Source organism: Rhinopithecus roxellana, chromosome 18, assembly GCF_007565055.1.
Source record: "Rhinopithecus roxellana isolate Shanxi Qingling chromosome 18, ASM756505v1, whole genome shotgun sequence".
NCBI classification, from domain to species: domain Eukaryota; kingdom Metazoa; phylum Chordata; class Mammalia; order Primates; family Cercopithecidae; genus Rhinopithecus; species Rhinopithecus roxellana.
Window position 1 is genome coordinate 49,686,906 of NC_044566.1, and position 22,528 is coordinate 49,709,433.

General features: G+C 41.0%; 1 protein-coding gene across 1 annotated transcript in view; it reads left to right on the forward strand.

Annotated features, from left to right (window-relative positions):
* EPSTI1 (epithelial stromal interaction 1) overlaps nt 1-22,528 on the forward strand; it is a 109,603-nt gene that overhangs the window by 26,075 nt on the left and 61,000 nt on the right. The window contains exons 5-6 of the mRNA XM_010368069.2: nt 429-512; nt 10,492-10,565. Coding sequence (XP_010366371.1) covers nt 429-512; nt 10,492-10,565 — 158 coding nt within the window. The remainder of the gene's footprint in view (nt 1-428; nt 513-10,491; nt 10,566-22,528) is intronic.

Below are 22,528 nucleotides of genomic sequence, written 5' to 3' on the forward strand. Positions count from 1 at the left end.
GGTTCTAAGAATGTGGATTTGTTTACTGAATGCCAGTCATGGAAGTAGTATAAAAAAGATTTAAGATTCCCAGCGATTTTTACAATGAACACTGAGTTTTGTAATCAGGAAAAATTATTTTCCCTTTTCCCTCCCGAATACACACACACACACACACACACACACAGACAGAGGGAGAGAGACAGAGGTAGATAAAGACAGAGACATTGAAAAAGAGACAGACCAAGGAAGAAACACAAAGAAATTCACGGGCAGAAGATGTAGCCTGGCCATTCTCTGTGATCTAAGTAGCTTGAAGTAACCTATAATCATGGTGAGGTATAGCACAAACAATACTGTAATTTGCCTTTCATCATAATTTTGTGTTCCAGAGTTCAGACTGAAAAATGGTAACTGTTTTCGTTCTCTGTAATTTTAATACAATTTAGCTAAAAAGAGAAGAATCTGTAAGAATCAAGAAGGAAGCTGAAGAAGCTGAACTCCAAAAAATGAAGGCAATTCAGAGAGAGAAGGTGAGGAGGAGGAGGATTAGTTCACATTTGCTGATCAACAATTATAGTTTCATTATAGAAGATTTTCATTACAGTAACTTTAAAAATTTACCCATCTTTTTCTCTCTCTGTTTCTATTCCCCACCCTTCTTTTCCTCATCCAATTTTTTCCCTTCCATTTTATCCTTCAAAGGAAGATTCATGCTTAGGTCTTGTGATTTTAGAGGGGATACTCCCTTTATGGAGCATAGTCTGTATTTCAGGTAGAACAAAGACAGTCATTAAGTCATCACCAGGAACAGGGTGAAGAGGCTTACAGACCCTTAATAATTATTGCATTGCAACCTCGTGTCCTAAAGGTCATTTATTAGTTGTCATTTAATACCCATAACTGGCTGGCATGTGGGTCATTTACAGCTAATTTCTTCATGGGTTAATAGTGTACACTATTCATAAATGTGTGTGGTTGAAACTGTTTTCTTTCTTTCTTTTTTTGAGATGGGGTCTCACTCTGTTGCCTAGGCTGGAGTGCAGTGGTGTGATCACAGCTCACTGTAGCCTCAGTGTCCTGGGGTCAGGCAATCCTCCCACCTCAGCCTCCTGAGTAGCTGGGACTACAGGTTAATACCACTGTAGCTATTTTGTGTGTGTGTGTGTGTGTGTGTGTGTGTGTGTGTGTGTTTTGTAGAGACAGGGTTTCACCGTGTTGCCAAGGCTGGTCTCGAACTCTTGGGCTCAAGGGATCCACCTGCTTTGGCCTCCCAAAGTGCTGGGATTACAGGAATGAGCCACCATGCCTGGCCTAAACTGTTTTAACATTGTCTAAAAGTGGTGTTTTTTCTTTCCCTTTCCTAACATGATAACTGTAATTCTATTGGCATAAATTTGCCAGGATGTGAGAGATGGGGAGAGAGAGTTGATCTGTAGACACTTCCCCTCGAAAATATGGCCCTTGAACAAGCAACATTGGCATCACCTGGGAGTTTGTTAAAAGAGCAGAATCTTTAGCCCTACCTCAGACCTACTGAATCAGAATCTGCATTTTAACAAGCTCCACAGGTAATTCTTGTGCACATAAAAGCTCAAGGAGCATTAATTTAAACGACCTTGCAAAAGAAGGAGTGACCCATCCTTGTTCTTCCACAGGTGTGATTTCTCTGGCTGATTGGCCTGCACTGCCACCATGATCCCAGCCTTCCCGGCTGTAGATAAATCTGTAGCTTTTCATGTTAAATGTGAGCCTAGTTAGTAGTTTGTGTCAGATAAGATAAGTGGACATTAGCCATCTAGAAACGTCTTGTGATTTTAGAGGGGGTACGCCCTTTATGGAGCATAGTCTGTATTTCAGGTAGAACAAAGGTGAACAGGTAGAACATTGCCAGTGTAGAAATGGCTGAGGGAAGTGATAATGGCTGTGCTTATGGAGCACTTATTTTTTAAAATGCACAGCAAACACACACATGGACATCAGCCTGCAAACACACTGCCCTCCTCCCTAGGCAAATGGCTGCTGCCCAGAAAACTCTGAGCCAAGTAGAATCCAAGCAGCCTACTGTCGCCCAAGAGCCCCTAGCTTTGTCTCTGACTTTCCCCCCACTGGCCACTGGTCCCCTTCTGTCCTTCATTTCCTTCTCTCCCAAAAGAAGTCAGGGGACATTGGGTCTCATTCTGATTGGTCATCATCTCTGTGTGCAGCATTTAGTGAGGGAAGAGTAGACTGGATTCCTTGCCGGCATTTGTGCATGTTCTTTAATCCTTCATAGTCAGAAAGGTGTGAAAGTCAACCAGCTCCTTAGTATTCAGTCATGTCAGGCGGGCCCATGAAGAGTTAATCCTATGGGTAAAAGGAGAAATTTGGAGACAGCACTGGTATACTTCAGTTGTGTTCAGTTCAGGAATGTAACTTGCATTCCCTAGACTAGAGTCTGTTACAGTATATATACTTCAAGTGATGTGCTGTAGCTTCCTTGTACTGGCTTGTACTGTGAGAATTGTGACATTTTCAGGATTTTTTGAGCTACTTGGCTTCATCATTGTCAGCTTAAAACCGACTGTGGTGGAAAATATTTACGATGTGGAAATCAGTAAATGCTACAGATTAATTTCCCCTCCTCCTCCTACCTGCTAGACCTGATTAAATGTTGACCAGCACACCACTGCTTAGCACTAAATGAAAAAGGTATTTTCTTACCCTCCTCTACCATCCACATTCTAAAGCCAAGTCTCAGAGGGCTAGGGAGAGCAAAGATTTGGGGAAATAGCTGGCCTATTGTGTGTTTGATATTTATTGATTTAAAAATAGATTATAATTCATGTAGTTGGCAGAATAATGCTCCACCCCAAGATGTCCACGTTCTATCCCTGGAACCTAGGAATATGTTTCCTTACATGGGTAAGGCGATTAAGTTCACAGGTGGAATTAGGGTTGCTAATCAACCGACTTTAAAATAGCGAGTGTATCCTGCAATATCCAGGTGCCCAATATAATCACAGGGGTCCTTAAAATTGGAAGAGGGAGATAGAGAAAGAAGAGATGATACCAGGAGAAAGATTCAGCCCACCACCGCTGGCTTTGAAGATGCAGGAAGGGGCCATTAGCCCAGGAATGTGGGTAGACTCTAGCAGCTGGAAAAGACCAGGAAACTGATTATTTTCCTTTGAGCCCCCAGAAGGAACACAGCCTTTCTGGCACCTTGATTTTAGCCCGTTGAGACCCATTTTGTACTTCTGACCTCCAGAGTTGTAAGATAACAAATTTATATTGTTTTAAGCTGTTAACTTTGTGATAATTTATTACAGCAGAAATAGGAAACTAATACTACTTATGTGGTTTTATAATGATGCATCGATTTCTTTTCCAAGAAATCTATAAAGCAGAGACAATGTCTCTAAGACATTAGAGCATTAGAGTAAAAAAGCAGTCTACCAGATGCAAGTGTTTTGCCACTAGTTCTTTCAGCATAAATAGACAGATTTTCCTAACTCCCCACAGCAAGCATTTTACCCATATTTAGTGCTATGGGAGTAAATCACATTTTCCCCCCATAATCACATGATAAATAATAATTTTATTTTCCCATACTTTCATGATACCCACAAACCTGAAATATGAAAATCTTCTAACTCCATTCTGAAGACTCTATTTCCTAGGTTCATCTTATTCTGCTTTTGATCTACATATGTTTGAGATAATATGCAGTATTATATAGTTTCCAAATACAGCCACCCTTTAGATATGGGAGATTGGTTGCTGCCTCCCCCACCCCCCCTAACACAATGGATACCAAAATCCTATATAAAATGGAGTAGTATTTATAATAGCCTATGTACATTCTTCTGTATACTTTAAATCATCTCTAGATTATTTATAATACCTAATATGATATAAATGCTGTGTAAATAGTTGTTATACTGTATTGTTTAGGGAATAATCACAAGAAAATAGTGTTACATGTTCAGTATAGATGCAACCATCTAATACTCGTCCCCTGAATATTTTCCATCTGAAGTTGGTTGAGTCAGCAGATATGGAACTCATAGATAAGGAGGCCCAACTGTACTTCATTTGATTCGCCAACCTCTTGGTATCATAACCTCAGAGAATTCAGGAAACCAGCTAATGATCTGAGTGACTTGCAACACCTTTCCTTGCTCTTTCCAGTAAGCTATGGCTGCCAAAGTCATTTGAAGCACTGGAAGTCACGGTGTTTTATGCAGACACTGAGAAGCACAGTTAGTTTTAATGCTATATGGTGAAGTAGGAACTAACTGGTAGAAAATAAGTTCTGCATATTAGATGCAGAGATGCATACAGGTACATGTTAAGGAATTACACTTGTTGCTTTCTTATTTCTAGGAAGCAAGTAGTAAGGGCTACCATTTTAAGAACAATTTTAGGGGTAAACTCAACATTGAGGAAATTATTTCAATGTTGTTTATATAAACTGGGAAACATTTCCATTTCTGAAAACTTTCAGGGAACATCAGTGTTTCCAAGAAATGTGGTTCCTACATCATGCATTTCTTTGTAGATGAATTGGTGGAGGCATTAAACCTTTGGTCATTGAAATGTAATAGGATCTCACTAATTAACTCCATAATGTTGTAATGTTGATATCTCTGAAATAAAGATGTGGTACTAAGAGTGTAGGCTGATAGCTTCTCTGTGCTTCACTTACCTTATTTGTAAAGTGGGTATAATAATGTAATAATGAGACTGGCAGGACTAGAGGATGTAATATGTGCAAATCTTAGTACGATACCTAGCACTTGGTGAGCACTCAGTAAAGTTTCCCTAACCTAATTATAAATGTAAAGAAGTGCTTTAACACTATCTCATTGGAATCTATTATATCAGCCTCTTGGAAGGGAGGCACAGAGAGTATTATTATTTTTATGCATGAATTGGATGGGTTCAATTATTTCATTTCTACTAAACCCACATGAATGAGTTTGCTGGAGAGAAAAACGTATGTGACTTTTGTTTTTTCTTTTGCCACACCGCATTTCTGAGATTTCATCTCAGCTGGGTCTTTCACAATGCCCAATGCCCAGCATTTTTTTTTCTTTGCATTGTAACTGGGGACCAACCCCAATTACCAAGATTCTTGCTGGCTTTATATTCTTCTTCTTCTTTTTTTTTTTTTTTGAGACGGAGTTTGGCTCTGCCACCCAGGCTGGAGTGCAGTGGCCGGATCTCAGCTCACTGCAAGCTCCGCCTCCCGAGTTCACGCCATTCTCCTGCCTCAGCCTCCTGAGTAGCTGGGACTGTAGGTGCCCGCCACGTCGCCCGGCTAGTTTTTTTTTTTGTATTTTTAGTAGAGACAGGGTTTCACCATGTTAGCCAGGATGGTCTCGATCTCCTGACCTCGTGATCCGCCCGTCTCGGCCTCCCAAAGTGCTGGGATTACAGGCTTGAGCCACCGCGCCCGGCCTGAGCCACCGCGCCCGGCCTATATTCTTCTTATACTCTTCTTTCATTTGCAGCATGTGACCTTGTCTCTTACTTCATAGGAAATAAAGGTCACTGGCCTTAGGTATCTTTATTTTTCTCTTTTCTTACTCTCCCTTTGCTGCACATACCCCCATCCTATCTCAGGAGGCATCAGAAGGTCCCTTTCTTCATTGGTACCGTGGATTCTTCCACCTGTGCTTACCATGTCATCGTCCCTCCTATCTCCCTAGGGACCTTGCTTCTTCATCGGTTATGCTCCTTTCTCCTCTCACTTTCTGGTTTTGTTGTTTGTTTTGTTTTTGTTTTTCTTTCTTAGGATTTAATCTTACTCAAATCTCTCACAGTAAAAACAAATTTTCTGTATTGTGGTCTGCTTTCAACTCCTCTGTCCCAAGCATTATGGTTCAAACTTCTTCAAAGACTCCTCTACCACATTTGGTTCCCAAATGTCACTCTGTGGACTGACTCTCTAACAATCACCTGAACCAAAGAATCTCTATTTAAAAAAAAAAAAGTTCCCCAGGGGATACATGGCTCAGCTAGCTTAAGAATTTACCTTCTCTGATTCCTTTCCTTCTCCGATTCCTCATTTGTTGGTAGGCTGAGTTTGGCTTTTCTTTCTAATGCTTCTCTGGTTCTAATCTAACTAAGATCACCAATGGTGTTCTTAATTGAAAAACCCAGCTGGGTGGAGTGGTTCATGCCTGTAATCCCAGGATACTGGGAGGCCAAGAAGGAAGGATTGCTTGAGCCCAGGACTTTGAGACCAGCCTGGGCAACATGGTGAAACCCCAGCTCTTAAAAAGAAAGAAACAAAAGAACCCAGGAAAGATTCTTAAATTCCTCACTTATTTTTGCTTTGTGTAAAACTAAATATTAAGACTGGGTGCAGTGACTCATGCCTGCAATCCCAGCACTTTGGGAGGCCAAGGCAGGCCAATTACTTGATCCCAGGAGTTCAAGACCAGCCTGGGAAACATGGCGAGACCCCATCTCTACAAAAACACATATATTAGCCAGGTGTGGTGGTACGTACCTGTAATCCCAATTATTCAGGAGGCTGAGGCATGAGAATCACTTGAACCTGGGAGGCGGAGATTGCAGTGAGCCCAGATGGCACCACTGCACTGTAGCCTGGATGACAGAGCAAGACTCTGTCTCAAATAAATAAATACATAAATAAAATTAAAGTTTAATGTTAATGATTATAAGTACTCTGTCCTTCAAATTTCACCCTCCTGAACGTCCCTGGGATCCTTTTCTTCTCGTTTTTCCACTCTTGATGCTTACCAGATCCCATCCCTTGGTTTCCTCTGATACTGCTGGGCCTAGGCCCCCTCTCCTTAGGTGAAAAATTCCACATTTAAGGATTTAGTTATTGTTTGTGCTGATTTCTGCAGTCCATATCTTCAGGCCAGACCATATTTCTAAATTCCGGAACCATATATTTTACCGCATGCTTGATAGTTCTCCCTAAATATTTCACAAGTATACCTCAAATCCAATAAATTCAAAATTGAACTCATAAGTTCATTCTGATGCTCTTAAAGGATAGTAATCTTAGACTCTTCCTCCTTTTCTTACTCATCCCATATCCATATCGGCATACTTCCTATTATTTCTGTCCCTTAAGTTTTTCTCAAGACTGTCCTTTCTTCTCTCTCCCCTATACCTGCTGACTTAACTTGGGGCTCATAATTTAAGGCCTAGATTACTGTGAGAATCACCCCAGGGGTTCTCGTGTATCTGTGGCCCTTGCTGCAGTTTAACCTCCATGTTGTTATAAGAGTGAGCCACTTCCTTTCCTGCTTAATATAATGGCTTACTGTTGGGTTTCATTAAGTCCACACTCCTTTACTTAGCACATACATTCCTATATAATTATTCCTTCTTACTTTCTCAACCTTATCTTCTACTCCTCTCTCCATACACATTGTTCAATTTATCCACGAGTTTCTTGGGTTTCCTTGAGCTGACATATTCTCTTGTGCCTGTGTACATTAAAAATGTAAGTTCTGGGAACGCCCCTTTCCTATCCTGGGTTACTACCAGCCCATGGTTGCCTTTGTGCAAATTAGAGACCAATTCTCCATTCAGGCAGTCAGTTCTGTGGGTGCTCAGACTTGTGATAGATAGTGTCTTTGTGAGACACACAAAAACATACCTCCTCTGTACTAAAGCAGCCACATGCTGCAGTACAAATCTTGGTGAGGTGAACAGTGGCTCTATCTTTCCTTTCCTACCCCCCTGCCACCTGCTGGGACCCCCTGGCCTGAACAACCCATATAATGGAGTGTAGTAACCCTGTTCCTACCTTCTCCTCCTCCTGAAACACTCTTGCTTAAGATTGGGTCGCATTTAGAGTTTCTATCTCTCATTAGATCCATGGTATTTATCCTTTTATTTAGTCATCAGCTTTTTGGGGAATATGAAGAAAGCTGTGAGTCCACTCTCCATAGAAGGAAGCACCCTCATAACATGCAGCTTACCTGAAGTTAGAAACCGTATTCCCAGTGTTATTCAACTTCTTGGCTCTTGTACTCAGGATGGAGTCTAACACTAAGTAGCCATTGAGTGACTGTGGAACTTTTGAAAGCATTTCCTGACAATCCACTTAAGTGCTTTTTCTACATTCTTACTATGTTATTTGCAAACTGCTCTCCCCTAACGTATTTAGCACGCTGCCATCATTGCTTTCCTGTCTGTGTCCCCAGCGAGGCTGTAACGTTTTCCAGAATGGACACTGCTCTGTTCGTAGCTGTATTCCCAGCATCTAACATGGTACCAAGCATGTAACAGGCATTTGATATGAATAGGGATTGAATATAATTTTTCAACTACTCCAGAAATACTACTACTACTACTACTTTTTTCCCCCCAAAATACTTCTCCATCAACTATTAACTTCTGAGGCGTAAACACACCCTTTTTTTTTTTTGAGATGGACTCTTGCTCTGTCACCCAGACTGGAGTGCAGTGGCACTGTCTCGGCTCACTGCAAGCTCCGCCACCTGGGTTCATGCCATTCTCCTGCCTCAGCCTCCTGAGTAGCTGGGACTACAGGCACCTCCTGAGTAGCTGGGACTACAGGCGCCCACCACCACACCCGGCTAGTTTTTTGTATTTTTACTAGAGACGGGGTTTCACCGTGTTAGCCAGGATGGTCTCGATCTCCTGACCTCATGATCCGCCCGCCTCGGCCTCCCAAAGTGCTGGGATTACAGGCATGAGCCACCATGCCCGACCTTTTTTGTTTTTTGTTTTTTGAGATGAAGTTTTGCTCTTGTTGCCTAGGCTGGAGTGCAATGGCGTGATCTTGGCTCACTGCAACCTCCATCTCCCCGGTTCAAGCGATTCTCCTACCTCAGCCTCCCGAGTAGCTTGGATTACGGGTGCCTGCCACTACGACTGGCTAATTTTTATATTTTTAGCAGAGATGAGGTTTCACCATGTTGGCCAGACTGGTCTCAAACTCCTGACCTCAGGTGATCTGCCCACCTTGGCCTCCCAAATTGCTGGGATTATAGGCATGAGGCACTGCGCCCTGCCATAAGTAGACTTTTGTTGGATAAAATTTAGCTACTATGTGACTGTTTGTGAGTTGGAATCTATTAGTGAAAAGGTTAAAACCAGTGGTCTTAACTTCTGACCTCGCTGAAGGAATCCAGCCTTTTGTCTCTAGCTGTTTTTGTGGCTTTCTCACTGTTCTCTGAGTAGCTTTCTGAATACTGGTTTAATCAACACTTACTGCTTGTTTGCTGTCTTTCACTCTTTGAGATCCACCACAACCCCCCCCAGTCCCCACCCTGGAGGGCAGGGAACTCATCACAATGGAACACTTTTGTGCCCATGAGTCAGGATTTTTTCCTAGACTAGAATCATGTTTATTTGGTTTTATAATTTTCCATTAGTTTGCCTCCTAGAATTCTGTGTTTCATTAATAATCCAGTTGCTTGCTTTATAATTGATTCTCTTTGACTGTAGTAAATTTCCTTTAGTTTTTTTCTGAAACTGAAATCATCCATTTTGCCTTTCAAAATGGGACTAGTAATTAGTTTTAAGTGAATGAAGACTTTCATGGAAATGAACAATACAAGCAGTTTTTTCCTCTCTTTGAAAGATGGAACCAGACTTAAGTTTGGGCTTGAAAGTGATGATTTCCATTATTCTCCTTTCACAGGTCCTCTTCTGGGCAAATCCAATTTTTTATTAAAGTAAACCCAGCTGCTTACTGTCTCTCTTGGATTCATTTAAAACTTCATGATCCTCCTGGATAGTAGAATGTGTTTCAACTCCCCATTAAATTTGTTGTCTAGGAATTTTACTTGTTTTTCATAGGTCATAGCAAGTTAAAAAATGACAGTGTGTCATGGTGAGCAAAAAGCAAACGTTCCTGGGTTATTTAAATTGGATTAAAATATGCCAGAGCCATGGTGACAGAAATATCAAATATGAAGCCCTTTATCTCCAGGCTCTCCAAACAGCTAATTAAAAAAAAAAAAACTATATTCAAGTGGATGGCTTCTTTTATGACATGTGCTGTTCAGTCCTTCAACAGCTTTAAGTATCTGATTCTAAGTCAGAAGGGAGTTGGGTTGTCTTATTGAAAATCTTTTCCTGAATACTTTAGTAGAATTTGAGTGTATATATAAATTTTGTATGAGCTATTTAACCATTTATTATAATTTTAATTTAACATACTTGGTATGGAAATTTCATGTTTTCATTAAAACATTTTGAAAGCACTGCTTAAAATATAAATGTTGCTATCATTTGAACTAAAGAATAAAAACGCAAAATACTGGTTCTGTGATTTTACCAATCAAGTTGGGAGAGGGGAGCTATGGAAAGAACTTGGAGCTCCTGGCTTTCAGTCCAGTGCCGGTGGGTCTGACAGGGAATACCATCTTGGAGCCTCTGGCAGGATACTGTATTAGACTATCAAGGCCACTTGAACCTTAGGATTTTCGACCTTGGGTAACTTTAGTATCATGGCTCTGCTTAAAGCATCTTTAGTAAGTTATGTTTTGATATTTGCAATTTCAGAGCAATAAACTGGAGGAGAAAAAAAGACTTCAAGAAAACCTTAGAAGAGAAGCATTTAGAGAACATCAACAATAGTAAGTTAATGTTTCCAGAACTTTGTGCCTTTATAGGCAGATTGTTCATACAGGTTTTAAATTCAGGTGATGGTAACTTGTCAAAACACCTGGTATTGGGTTATTGGCTATTATATTAATTATGTAATTGAACTCTGTCACCGTGTAAGTAAGGTGGGAGTCATGTCTACTCACCACAGTATCCTTTAGTAGTCAATAACACTAAATTTGAGAAATTCTCCATCATAAATAACTTGGAAGACTTGATCCTTTGGTGATCCAAGGTACTTCTGCTTATGTTGACTTCCAGGATACCAATATAAGGAACAGGGTGTTTGCACTGAAGTGCCTAAGCAGAATCTAAACTGACCAGGGATTTATCTAATGGACTGAAGGCTATTATACACCTGTATTTTTTTCTAGACAAGAATTGAGAAATCATTTAGTAGTTATTGGCAAAACTCTCCACTGGTGGTCATACACCAAGGTAATTTGCAGTATGATTTGTGAACAACAGCAGCTAATAGATACAGGGCAACTACTACGTGCTTTATAACACAATTTACTTTGTTATGTAGGCTTTAAGGGTAAGCTCATGTCCTAACTCTTGGTAGCCAGGTTACCTGCACATTGATTAAAAAACCCAAAGAATCCTATTTCTGGCCCTACGTTAATTCTAAATGTGGTAGAAATAGAACCAAGCAGATCTGGGTTCAAAGTACTAGCTCCCACTAAAATTCTTTGAATGTCAGCGTTTTGTTTTTGTTTTTGTTTTTTTCTTAAATAGAGATCGTATCTATCTTATAGGCCATTTGCAAGAATTACATAAAATATGTAAATGACATAAAAGTGCCTATTACAGGCACTTGAAACGATCCTTCTTACAGAGGCCCTTGTTGAGTAGGCTCATATAACTTTTATTTTATGGAGGCTGTACATGAATTTCTGGTCCCACCAGAACCAGTAGTGGGCGCTCCACTTTCATATGAAATATTCACTGCCTGCCTCGCTCCATTGTTGTTCCTTGTTTGCAGAATTTAAGAGCACTCACATGTCGGGGTGAGCGTATTTGTGACATCCTCCAACATATTCCTTCTCTAAGCACAGTATCCTCTGATTTCTCATGCCACTAAAATTATCCTGCCTCTATCATAAGCAGCCCTTTCTTGCTTTAAGATTCAGAGGCAGGAATGGAAGAGAAGTTTCTCAACCCTCCGCTTGGTCCTTAGCAAGTTAGATACTGTGTTTCTGCTACCCAGGCCAGAAAATAGATGGGAGATGGGATTGGGTAGGATGAAAGTGTTGGTAAGTGATGTCATCCTCCTTAGCTAAAAGGAGCCTCGCTCTAATTTTCATCACAGAATCCTTAGCCTGTCTCTCTCTACTCTTCTTCTAAGGAAGGCGTTTGAGTGAGGAGCTAGTGGGAAGCTAAGGAGCTAAGCACCAGGAGAAACTGTCTGTCTTGCAGAGATATGGTGGGAGGGAGGCACTAGATGAAGGCTGTGAATTTATCATTGCCTCTCCTCTCATGGGTAGAGAATGAATGAGCATTTATTTCGAGACTCAGCCTGAAGAGTTGAGAGAGATTAGGGGCTAGACTGGTGGCTTTGTGTCCGAAGTTGGTTCCTTCCGGTGGGTTCTTGGACTCACTCACTTCAGAAATGAAGCCGCAGACCTTTGTGGTGAGTGTTACAGCTCTTAAAGGTGGCACAGACCCAGAGAGTGAGCAGCAGCAAGATTTATTGTGGAGAGCAGAAGAACAAAGCTTCCACAGTGTGGAAGGGGACCTAAGCAGGTTGCCACTGCTGGCTGGGGTGGCCAGTTTTTAGTCCCTTATTTGTCCCTGCCCATGTCCTGCTGATTGGTCCATTTTACAGAGTGCTGATTGGTGCATTTTACAAACCTCTAGCTAGCCACAGAGCACTGATTGGTGTGTTTTTACAGAGCACTGATTGGAGCATTTTACAAACCTCTAGCTAGCCACAGAGTGCTGATTGGTGTGTTTTACAGTCCTAGCTACAGAGTGCTGATTGGTGTATTTTATAATCCTCTTGTAAGACAGAAAATTTCTCCAAGTCCCCACCCGACCCAGAAGTTCAGCTGGCTTCACCTCTCAACTTTGGTAGCCTAGAGTCACAAATGAGAACAAATGTCATTGTCCTATGGCATACTAGTTTTACATCAGAAGAGGGAAGATCTACTTAGCAGTGAGGGGCCTTGGGCACAGGACTAGATAGTTGAATGGGTTCATTCTCTGGAGAGTTCTAGATATGGCAAAGTAAAGGATAAGAGATTCTTGAAGTTTTAAAAAACTTTAGAAGTTGTGCGTCCAACCTCCTTTCTTTTATAGTTCTAGCTTCTTGAGTCTTAGTAAAACAACTAAATACAGAAGATCAATCACCCTTTTTCTGTAAAGAAAAAAAAAAATTTGCCCTCAGCCACCCGGCCTACTATCAGTGGAGCTGAATTCAATTACACGCACATTTCGCTCTTGCTCTTTCTTCTGCTTGTTGTAAAAGTCCCAGTTAACCAGGAAAAAGAGAGGTTGGCTAAAAATGAGAAGGATCTCAAATTGATTTTTAAAGCCTATTGAGAAACACGGGAAGAGGTATGTGCGTGAGGTTCTTCTTTGAAAGAGTATTGTGTTTTGAATTACTTTTGAAATTAAAAGACCAATAGCTCATGAAATAAGCAGCAATTGTATAGTTAGAAATATAAAAGAGATTTAGAAAAGATGGATCCTCTATATGACAAGTCTTTGTCATACCTTCTTAGAATCAGTTTATGGTGGAAAAGAAAGTCTAGGAAAGTTCTTTGGATTTTTTTTTTTTTTTTTTTTTTTTTTTGAGACAGAGTCTTGCTCTGTTGCTCGGCCTGGAGTGCAATGGCTCAATCTCGGCTCATGGCAACCTCCGCCTCCCGGATTCAAGCGATTCTCCTGCCTTAGCCTCCCAAGTAGCTGGGATTACAGGCATATGCCACCACACCTGGTGAATTTTTGTATTTTTAGTAGAGACGGGGTTTCACCACGTTGGCCAGGGTAGTCTCAAACTCCTGACCTACAGTGATCCACTTGCCTTGGCCTCCCAAAGAGCTGGGATTACAAGTGTGAGCCACCACGCGTCCAGCCAGCTCTTTGGATTTTTAACATCACAAAGGTTTTGCCAGACCAACCAGACTGCCTACCCCCACCTCCCAAATTAGTTTCTCCTGAAACTGTCAAACGAAGGAACACAAAATAGAAACGTACATAAGAAATTCTTTCAAACCAGTCAGTACTTTGCTAGCTTCACCATGCTGCAATGTGTGATTCGCACAGCAGACCAGAAATGGTATTGTTTTCTGTAGAGAGGGCAACCATGGACTTGAGCGGATTGTAAATCCAAGTTGCTGGAGAAAAAGCTCATGATAGCAACCTGGGGCACCACCATGAGAATCTTAATGTGCTCTTTCTTAACACCTTGTTCTTGACTTCGTTCATTTGCTTCTGATTATTTTTAGTGTTGTCAATTATTTAGCTAACAGGCAGAAAACTAGGCTTTTATTGACATCCAAAGGGACTCTCCTGAGTGTAATAATGAAGGCAGTTTATCGAATGCCTGTGAGGTTGCTTTCTAATTGTACGCATTAATCTGCCCGTGCAAGCTGGCTGAAAATACACAAGCAGATTGCACATGCAGATGGAGCACACAGGATGGTTTTTATGGAAAGACCTCTGGAATGTACTTTTGCAGTACTGTCTTTTCCCTAAAAATCGAATGACTGTGACTGTTTCAATGAGCGGCTGAGAGCAGAACAGATTAATGGTGCATTAAGTCTGCTACTCTGGCTGGGGACAGACTCCAATTTCACAATTTAGAATTAGTTTTAGGATTCTTGAGCCTGAAAACAGGGTAGAAATCGGCAGTTAGCCTTGGTCTAAGTTTCAAGGTTATTTTTAGTCTCTGTAATTATTTACTACTTATAAAAATTCATGTGTGATACCTTTGGGTGGACTTTTCTATTAGATAGAAGATGTGAAGTAACAGTTGATAAGCCTTTTTTAAAAAAAATCATAGGATTTTATGATTTAGATTCTTTAAAACATTGGGTAAAATAAATCTCAACATTTTAAATTTTAATTGGTAATTTGTTGGTGGTGGTGGTGGGGTGTAGTCATCTTTCCAATTGTGTTTTTTTGGATGAGTGTTAAGACAGGTTTAAATTTTGAGTCTATTTAACCAGCTAGGGTAGGAAAGTGAGTGAAGCAGGACAGATGCATTTTGTATGTGAGTATTAGGAAAAAGTGTTCTTTTAAGAATTTTCTAGAGATATAAGAATTGGCTACATTTTAAACATTAACAATTTAAAATTCATGTCTAATAACCACTTGATGACCAAAAAAGAAAGGTCTCTCTCTTCTTTTTTTTTTTTTTTTTTTTGAGATGGAGTCTTATTCTGTTGCCCAGGCTGGAGTGCAGTGGCTCAATCTCAGCTCACTGCAACTTCTGCCTCCTGGGTTTAGGTGATTTCTCCCACCTCAGCCTCCCAAGTAGCTGGGGCTATAGGCATGTACTACAATGCCCAGCTAATGTTTTGTATTTTTAGTAGAGATGGGGTTTCACCATATTGGCCAGACTGGTCTTGAACTCCTGACCTCTTGTGATCCACCTGCCTCAGCCGCCCAAAGTGCTGGGATTACAGGCGTGAGCCATGTGTCTGGCTCAAAGCCTCTCTTTTCAACCCTTAAAAATATCAGATTCTCACTTATCTCTCCTTGATCTGGGAAAGACCTGGAAGGGGTAAGAGTGTCCCTATAGATGCAAATTTACCCCACAAAAGACAGCTTTACAGGGCCATTTCAAAATATGTCAAAGAAATATATTTTGGGGTAAAGTATTTTTATTTCCTTCAGAGTCTGCTATCTGTCATGTGATGCTGTACCAGAGTCAGGCTGGAATTTGGTATCTTATTGCCACAACGAGTCTGTTAGGGCAGTCTCTGATGTCTATTTTAATGTACTGGTTAGTTGTGCCTAAACTCCAAAAGGGAGGGAGCATTTAGAATTTGCAATTTAGTTTCTCTTTTAGTTTTTCTTTCTGGAATTCACTTGGCTACACGGGGATCCAGTCAGTCTGTTGGGGGCGCTTGGGATTTTATTTTTGTTTACACATTAAAGGTAACAGATTATATATTCATATGGTTTTAAACTACAAAGTGCTTTGTTCTTTTAATCAAACAAAGTAATAAGAAGCTGCTATGAGGCTGAGTGCTGTGGCTCATGCCTGTAATCCCAACACTTTGGAAGGCCAACATGGGTGGATTACCTGAGGTCAGGAGTTCGAGACCAGCTTGGGCAACGTAGGGAGACCTCATCTCTACAAAAAACACAAAAATTTGCTGGGGGTGGTGGTGCATGCCTGTAGTCCCATCTTCTTGGGAAGCTGAGGTGGGAGGATCGCTTGAGGCCAGGAATTTGAGGTTACAGTGAGCTATGATCATGCCATTGCACTCCAGCCTGAACAACAGAGCGAGACCTTGTCTCCCCGAAAAAAAAAAAAAAAAAAAAAAGAAGCCACTCTGGAGTTCCTGCAGAGAGCTTGGTGAGAATCGGAGCATGGCCACTTCCCCCATGGCCCTCCCAGGAAAGCTGAGGTCCAAGGACAAGCGAACCTCTGCCCTGCAGGCACCTGGAGCCCTTGCCATGGCTGTGCACCAGCAGAGCCCAGGCCTTGATGCAGAGGAGGACCCCTCTCTCCACTCCACCTCTTTGACCATCAGGCAGCCGCCTCTGGTCAGCCCAGACCCAGCTGGCTGCTGGGACTCCTGGCCTAACCCTGCCTGGCCTAGACGAAGCCTTCAGGATGCAGCCCCTTTGGGTGGTGCTGGTGTGTAGGGTGGGAAGCCTGGCAGCTGTGAGAACACCTTGGAGAGCGCTGTGGGGTAAGGCCTGGAAGGCAGGTCTGCAGATAGACCCGACTCTGCCACCTCTGTAGGCCTAGAACCCTGCAGGACCGAGGCCTGGGGTGACCACTCTGTCCCAGTTGGGTGAGGCCTGCCTCATTCTTGATGACAATAGACCAAGCAAGGCCTTAGTGGTCCAGAAGGTGAGCAGAGCCCTGACCGATGAAACTGCTAGAATCCACCAGGTGGGGTTGATCTCCTATCTACCATACCTTCATATCAGAAGAGAAACGGTAGGATGATAAGCCACATTTGGGCCAGTGGAAGGGCCCCACTGGTCTTTGGAAAGATGTACTGGCCGTGTGTAGAAGACCTGTGTATGTAATAGGAAAAACTGCTCTCAACTGACCTCCCCAAACTTTTAAAAGAACACTTGCTACATCTAGCCCTTCTAGATGTAAAGAGGTTTTGCTAAATTATGATAAAAGAGTCATAAATCACACATCTTGCAAATGCTCACTTCTTTTTTTTTTTTTTTTTTTTTTTTTGAGACGGAGTCTCGCTCTGTGGCCCAGGCTGGAGTGCAGTGGCGCGATCCCGGCTCACTGCAGGCTCCGCCTCCCGGATTCCCGCCATTCTCCTGCCTCAGCCTCCCAAGCAGCTGGAACTACAAGCGCTCGCCGCCACGCCCGGCTAATTTTTTGCATTTTTAGTAGAGACGGGGTTTCACCGTGTTAGCCAGGATGGTCTCGATCTCCTGACCTTGTGATCCGCCCGTCTCGGCCTCCCACAGTGCTGGGATTACAGGCGTGAGCCACCGCGCCCGGCCACAAATGCTCACTTCTTAAAAAAATCATAGAAAATGTCTTCTGGAATGACTTTTTGAAATGGATTTGTGAGACCACCTCTGCAAGTGACATTGGGATGACATGTCCACATTTGTTCAGTGGGTAAGAGGACTTGGGGTGGAAGACCTGAGAAGGAGGAGAAGGCTCCGTGCCAGAATGATCATATTTAGGAGACATTTTCTTATTTTAACCATTGCTTTGTGTGTATATTTTATTCCTCACTACTGTATACATGGTTGGCAATATTAAGTACATTTTTAAACTTTATTTTGGAAATGTCTGGGTTTTCTTCTAGATGTTCTGAAGTGCCTGATATGTGTTAAAAGTGCAGGTAGTAAAATAACACATTTTGTGAATATCTTTTTGTTGATATTCATACGAAATGTTTTTAGTGGGGACTGGCCAAACCGCCTCTTCAGTAATACAACATTGTGTTTCAGGGGAGGAGGGGGGAGGTGGAGGTGGAAAGAGCTCTGTGCCCATGTGCCCATAGTGAGGCAAGAGTAACCATTGTCCCTTATGTCTGTGAGTGTTGTTTTACTTGTCTGTGTTTATACTGTGTATAAAGCAGTGGTCCCCAACCTTTTTGGCCCAGTGAACTGGCTTTGTGGAAGGCAATTTTTCCATGAATGGGGCAAGGGGGATGGTTTTGGGATGATACTGTTCCGCCTCAGATCATCAGGCATGCGTTGGATTCTCATAAGGAGATGTAACCCAGATCCTTCACATGCGCAGTTCACAATAGGGTTTTTGCTCCTATGAGATTCTAATACCGCTGCTGTTCTGACAGGAGGTGGCACTCGGGTGGTACTGCCCCCTCACTGCTGCTGTGGGCCCATTTCCTAACAGGCCACAGACCAGTACCCATCTGGCCTGGGGTTTCGGAACCCCTGATATAAAGTACAACCAAGTCCTAATTTATAACATCTAGTCCTTCTAGATGTTAAAGAGGTTGCCTATGTATGACAAAAGTAGAGTTTGTAGACTAATATATTGTATAAATTTTGTTTTACGATTCCTAGGAAATACTGTCTTCGGAAAATTTGAGCATTATTGAGTTGATGGGGGAGGAAAGAGTTCTAGTCCAGAATGTTTATAGTTTGAAAGCCTTTTCAAACTATAACTATCCTTATATGTGTGCAGTTTATTCAAGACTACTATATATGTAGTAGACAAATTAACCCCTTATCTAAAATATTTAGGCTATCTAGATGTTTAGAAGTGCCAGTTAAATGTTAAATGTAGAAGTAGTAAAACATTGCTTTTTAAATACATTTTTGCTACAATGGATAGGAAATATCTTCTTCTGTAAGTGGAATTGGTAAATCATATCTGAGCAGTATACTACTATCCATACTTGTACAGTGTTTTAGGGCAGGTGGGAAGGAAAGAATTGCAAAAGGTAAAATGCTAGTGTTTATATTTGGATATTTTCAGCACCATTTTCTGTATGTTTAGTGCATTTAGTTTTGCTATGTGTATAGGGTATATAATGGACAAATGAGTCCTAATTTTGCAACATCTAAAGAGGTGCCAGTGCATGAGAAAGTACCTGGTAAAACCAGTACATTCCATATACTTTGTTTTGAGATTCATAGGAAAGCTTGTCTTCTGTAAGTCACTTCTGGATATGAATTTGTTCAACCATCTCTAAACATTATACATGGCCTCTACTTGTCAACTGCATTGAAGGCAGAGGGAAGGAAGTAAGGAGGGAATGGTTCAAGGCCCAAATGGTCATATTTAGAGGATGCCTGAGATTCTAATCATTGTTATGTGTGTGCAATTTTATTCAACAGTGCCGTGTACATATTGGATAATTCTTATATGAAATATCTAGTCTTTCTGTATACTTAGAAGTGCATGGTATGTTTAAAAGTAGGACTACTAGAATAATGCTTTTTGTAAATAGCTTTTAAAAACAATTGGGAAATACTATCTTCAGAAGTGGAATTGTTAAACCACCTCTGTGAACAGTATATACTACTCTCAGTACTTGTTGGGTTGAGGGAGGTGGGAGGGAAGAAGTTGCAAAAGGTGTTTTGCTTTGCTAGTACATACTAGAAAATTTCAGCTAATCCGTCGCCCTGCATGATATGTACATGTCATTTAACTTTGCTATACTTTATGTATTGTGTACATACTGGACAAATGGGTTCTTATTTCATATCTAGTCTCTACAGTGGAAAACTTAAGTCCTATTTAAAACAGCTAGTCATTCGAGATGTTTAAAAAGGCACAACACGTTCAAAGTAGAAGACAAAAGTAATATCCATTAGGTATTTTTTGTTGTTGTTATTTCACAGGAGTGGTTGCATTTGGGAACAGTGTCATTCAGCTTGGTGTTTTGCAGAGTGTGCTGACTGTTCATTGGATGGTGGCAGGTGCGGGGAGGAGCAAGTATGCTGAGAGAGGCTGTGAGTTAGATTCGTTCAGATTATCTAACCATTGTTCTACATGTGCATTTTAATTAACATTGGTGTGTATCAAAGGATAAACAAGTCCTCATGCTAAAAGTTTGTTAAAAGTAGAGGTAGTAAAATAATTCCTTTTCAAATGTCCTTTTGTTAGTTTTTAGGAAGTCCTGTCTTCTGGGAGTGACCTTTGTTAACCTGCCTTTTGGAGCTAGATGTCGTTCTGTACTTAGTCTCTAGAATGGTGGAAGAGGGTGAAAGAAAGGGCTTTTTGCTAGTATCTCCATATATAGAAGAATGTCTTGGATTATAACCATAGGTCTATATGTGCATTTTTAGTAAAGTGCCTGTGTTTATTGTGGACTGAGTTAATTATTTTGCAATATCTAAGCTTTATAGATGTCCTGAGGTAACAATGTATGAAAAAAGTAGAGCTAGTGCATTAGCCAATTTGTACTTTTTTTTTTTGGGGTTATAACTGATTAAAAAAAAGATGCATGTTGGACATGGGATTGTTAAACCACTTCTGAGCAGTGTAGGACAGGGCTTGTTCTTTAAGTTGGCAGCAGAGGGGCAGAATGAAATAAAAAGGGAGAGATGCATGCAGATGTGTTCATATTTACGTTTTGATGCTAGCCATTGAGGTAGCTGTATCTCTTTTGGTCGTATTACAGGAATACATTAAGTAATTAAATAGAAACATACCTTCTTGCTAATATTTTAATGTAGATCTGATAATTTTCCTAGAAACATTATGCTTAATATACTCTGTTGCTTTATGTTTCATTTTAAATTGAGCGTTAAGGGAATGCTGTATTTTAATCGGCACGCTGCCAATACCTTTATCTAGAGGCCTGTGTCCATTTTTGTCTTCTATGAAAGTTTTGTCTCAAGAAAGATGTGATTACATTCTTTTTTCTTTATTGTCATTATTATACTTTAAGTTCTAGGGTACATGTGCACAATGTGCAGGTTTGTTACATATGTATACATATGCCATGTTGGTGTACTGCACCCATTAACTTGTCATTTACATTAGGTATAGCTCCTAATGCTATCCCTCCCCCCACCCCCACCCCACAACAGGCACTGGTGTGTGGTGTTTCCCACCCTGTGTCCAAGTGTTCTCATTGTTCAACTCCTACCTATGAGTGAGAACATGCGGTGTTTGGTTTTCTGTCCTTGCGATAGTTTGCTCAGAATGATGGTTTCATCCACGTCCCTACAAAGGACATGAACTCATCCTTTTTTATGGCTGCATAGTATTCCATGGTGTATATGTGCCACATTTTCTTAATCCAGTCTATCACTGATGGACATTTGGGTTAGTTCCAAGTCTTTGCTATTGTGAATAGTGCTGCAATAAACATACATGTGCATGTGTCTTTATAGCACCCTGATTTATAATCCTTTGTGTATATACCCAGTAATGGGATGGCTGGGTCAAATGGTATTTCTAGTTCTAGATCCTTGAGGAATCACCACACTGTCTTCCACAATGGTTGAACTAGTTTACAGTCCCACTAACTGTGTAAAAGTGTTCCTATTTCTCCACATCCTCGCCAGCACCTGTTGTTTCCTGATTTTTTAATGATTGCCATTCTAACTGCTGTGAGATGGTATCTCATTGTGGTTTTGATTTGCATTTCTCTGATGGCCGGTGATGATGAGCATTTTTTTCATGTGTCTTTGGCTGCATAAATGTCTTCTTTTGAGAAGTGTCTGTTCATATATTTTGCCTACTTTTTGTTGGGGTTGTTTCATTTTTTCTTATAAATTTATTTAAGTTCTTTGTAGATTCTGGATATCAGCTCTTTGTCAGATGGGTAGATTGCAAAAATTTTCTCCCATTCTGTAGGTTGCCTGTTCACTCTGATGGTAGTTTTCTTTTGCTCTACAGAAGCTCTTTAGTTTAATTAGATCCCATTTCTCAATTTTGGCTTTTGTTGCTGTTGCTTTCGGTGTTTTAGACATGAAGTCCTTGCCCATGCCTATGTCCTGAGTGGTATTGCCTAGGTTTTCTTCTAGGGTTTTTATAGTTTTGGGTCTGACATTTAAGTCTTTAATCCATCTTGAATTAAATTGGCATAAGGTGTAAGAAAGAGATCCAGTTTCAGCTTTCTACCTATGGCTAGCCAGTTTTCCCAGCACCATTTATTAAATAGGGAATCCTTTCCCCATTTCTTGTTTCTCTCAGGTTTGTCAAAGATCAGATGGTTGTAGATGTGTGGTATTATTTCTGAGGGCTCTCTTCGGTTCCATTGGTCTATATCTCTATTTTGGTACCAGTACTATGCTGTTTTGGTTACTGTAGCCTTATAGTATAGTTTGAAGTCAGGTAGCATGATGCCTCCAGCTTTGTTTTTGTGGCTTAGGATTGTCTTGGCAATGTGGGCTCTTTTTTGGTTCCATATGAACTTTAAAGTAGTTTTTTCCAATTCTGTGAAGAAAGTCATTGGTATCTTGTTGGGGATGGTATTGAATCTATAAATTACCTTGGGCAGTATGGCCATTTTCACGATATTGATTCTTCCTATCCATGAGCATGGAATGTTCTTCCATTTGTTTGTGTCCTCTTTTATTTTGGTGAGCAGTGGTTTGTAGTTCCCCTTGAAGAGGTCCTTCACATCCCTTGTAAGTTGGATTCCTAGGTATTTTATTCTTTTTGAAGCAATTGTGAATGGGAGTTCATTCATGGTTTGGCTCTCTGTTTGTCTGTTATTGGTGTATAGGAATGCTTGTGATTTTTGCATATTGAGTTTGTATCCTGAGACTTTGCTGAAGTTGCTTATCAGCTTAAGGAGATTTTGGGCTGAGATGATGGAGTTTTCTAAATACA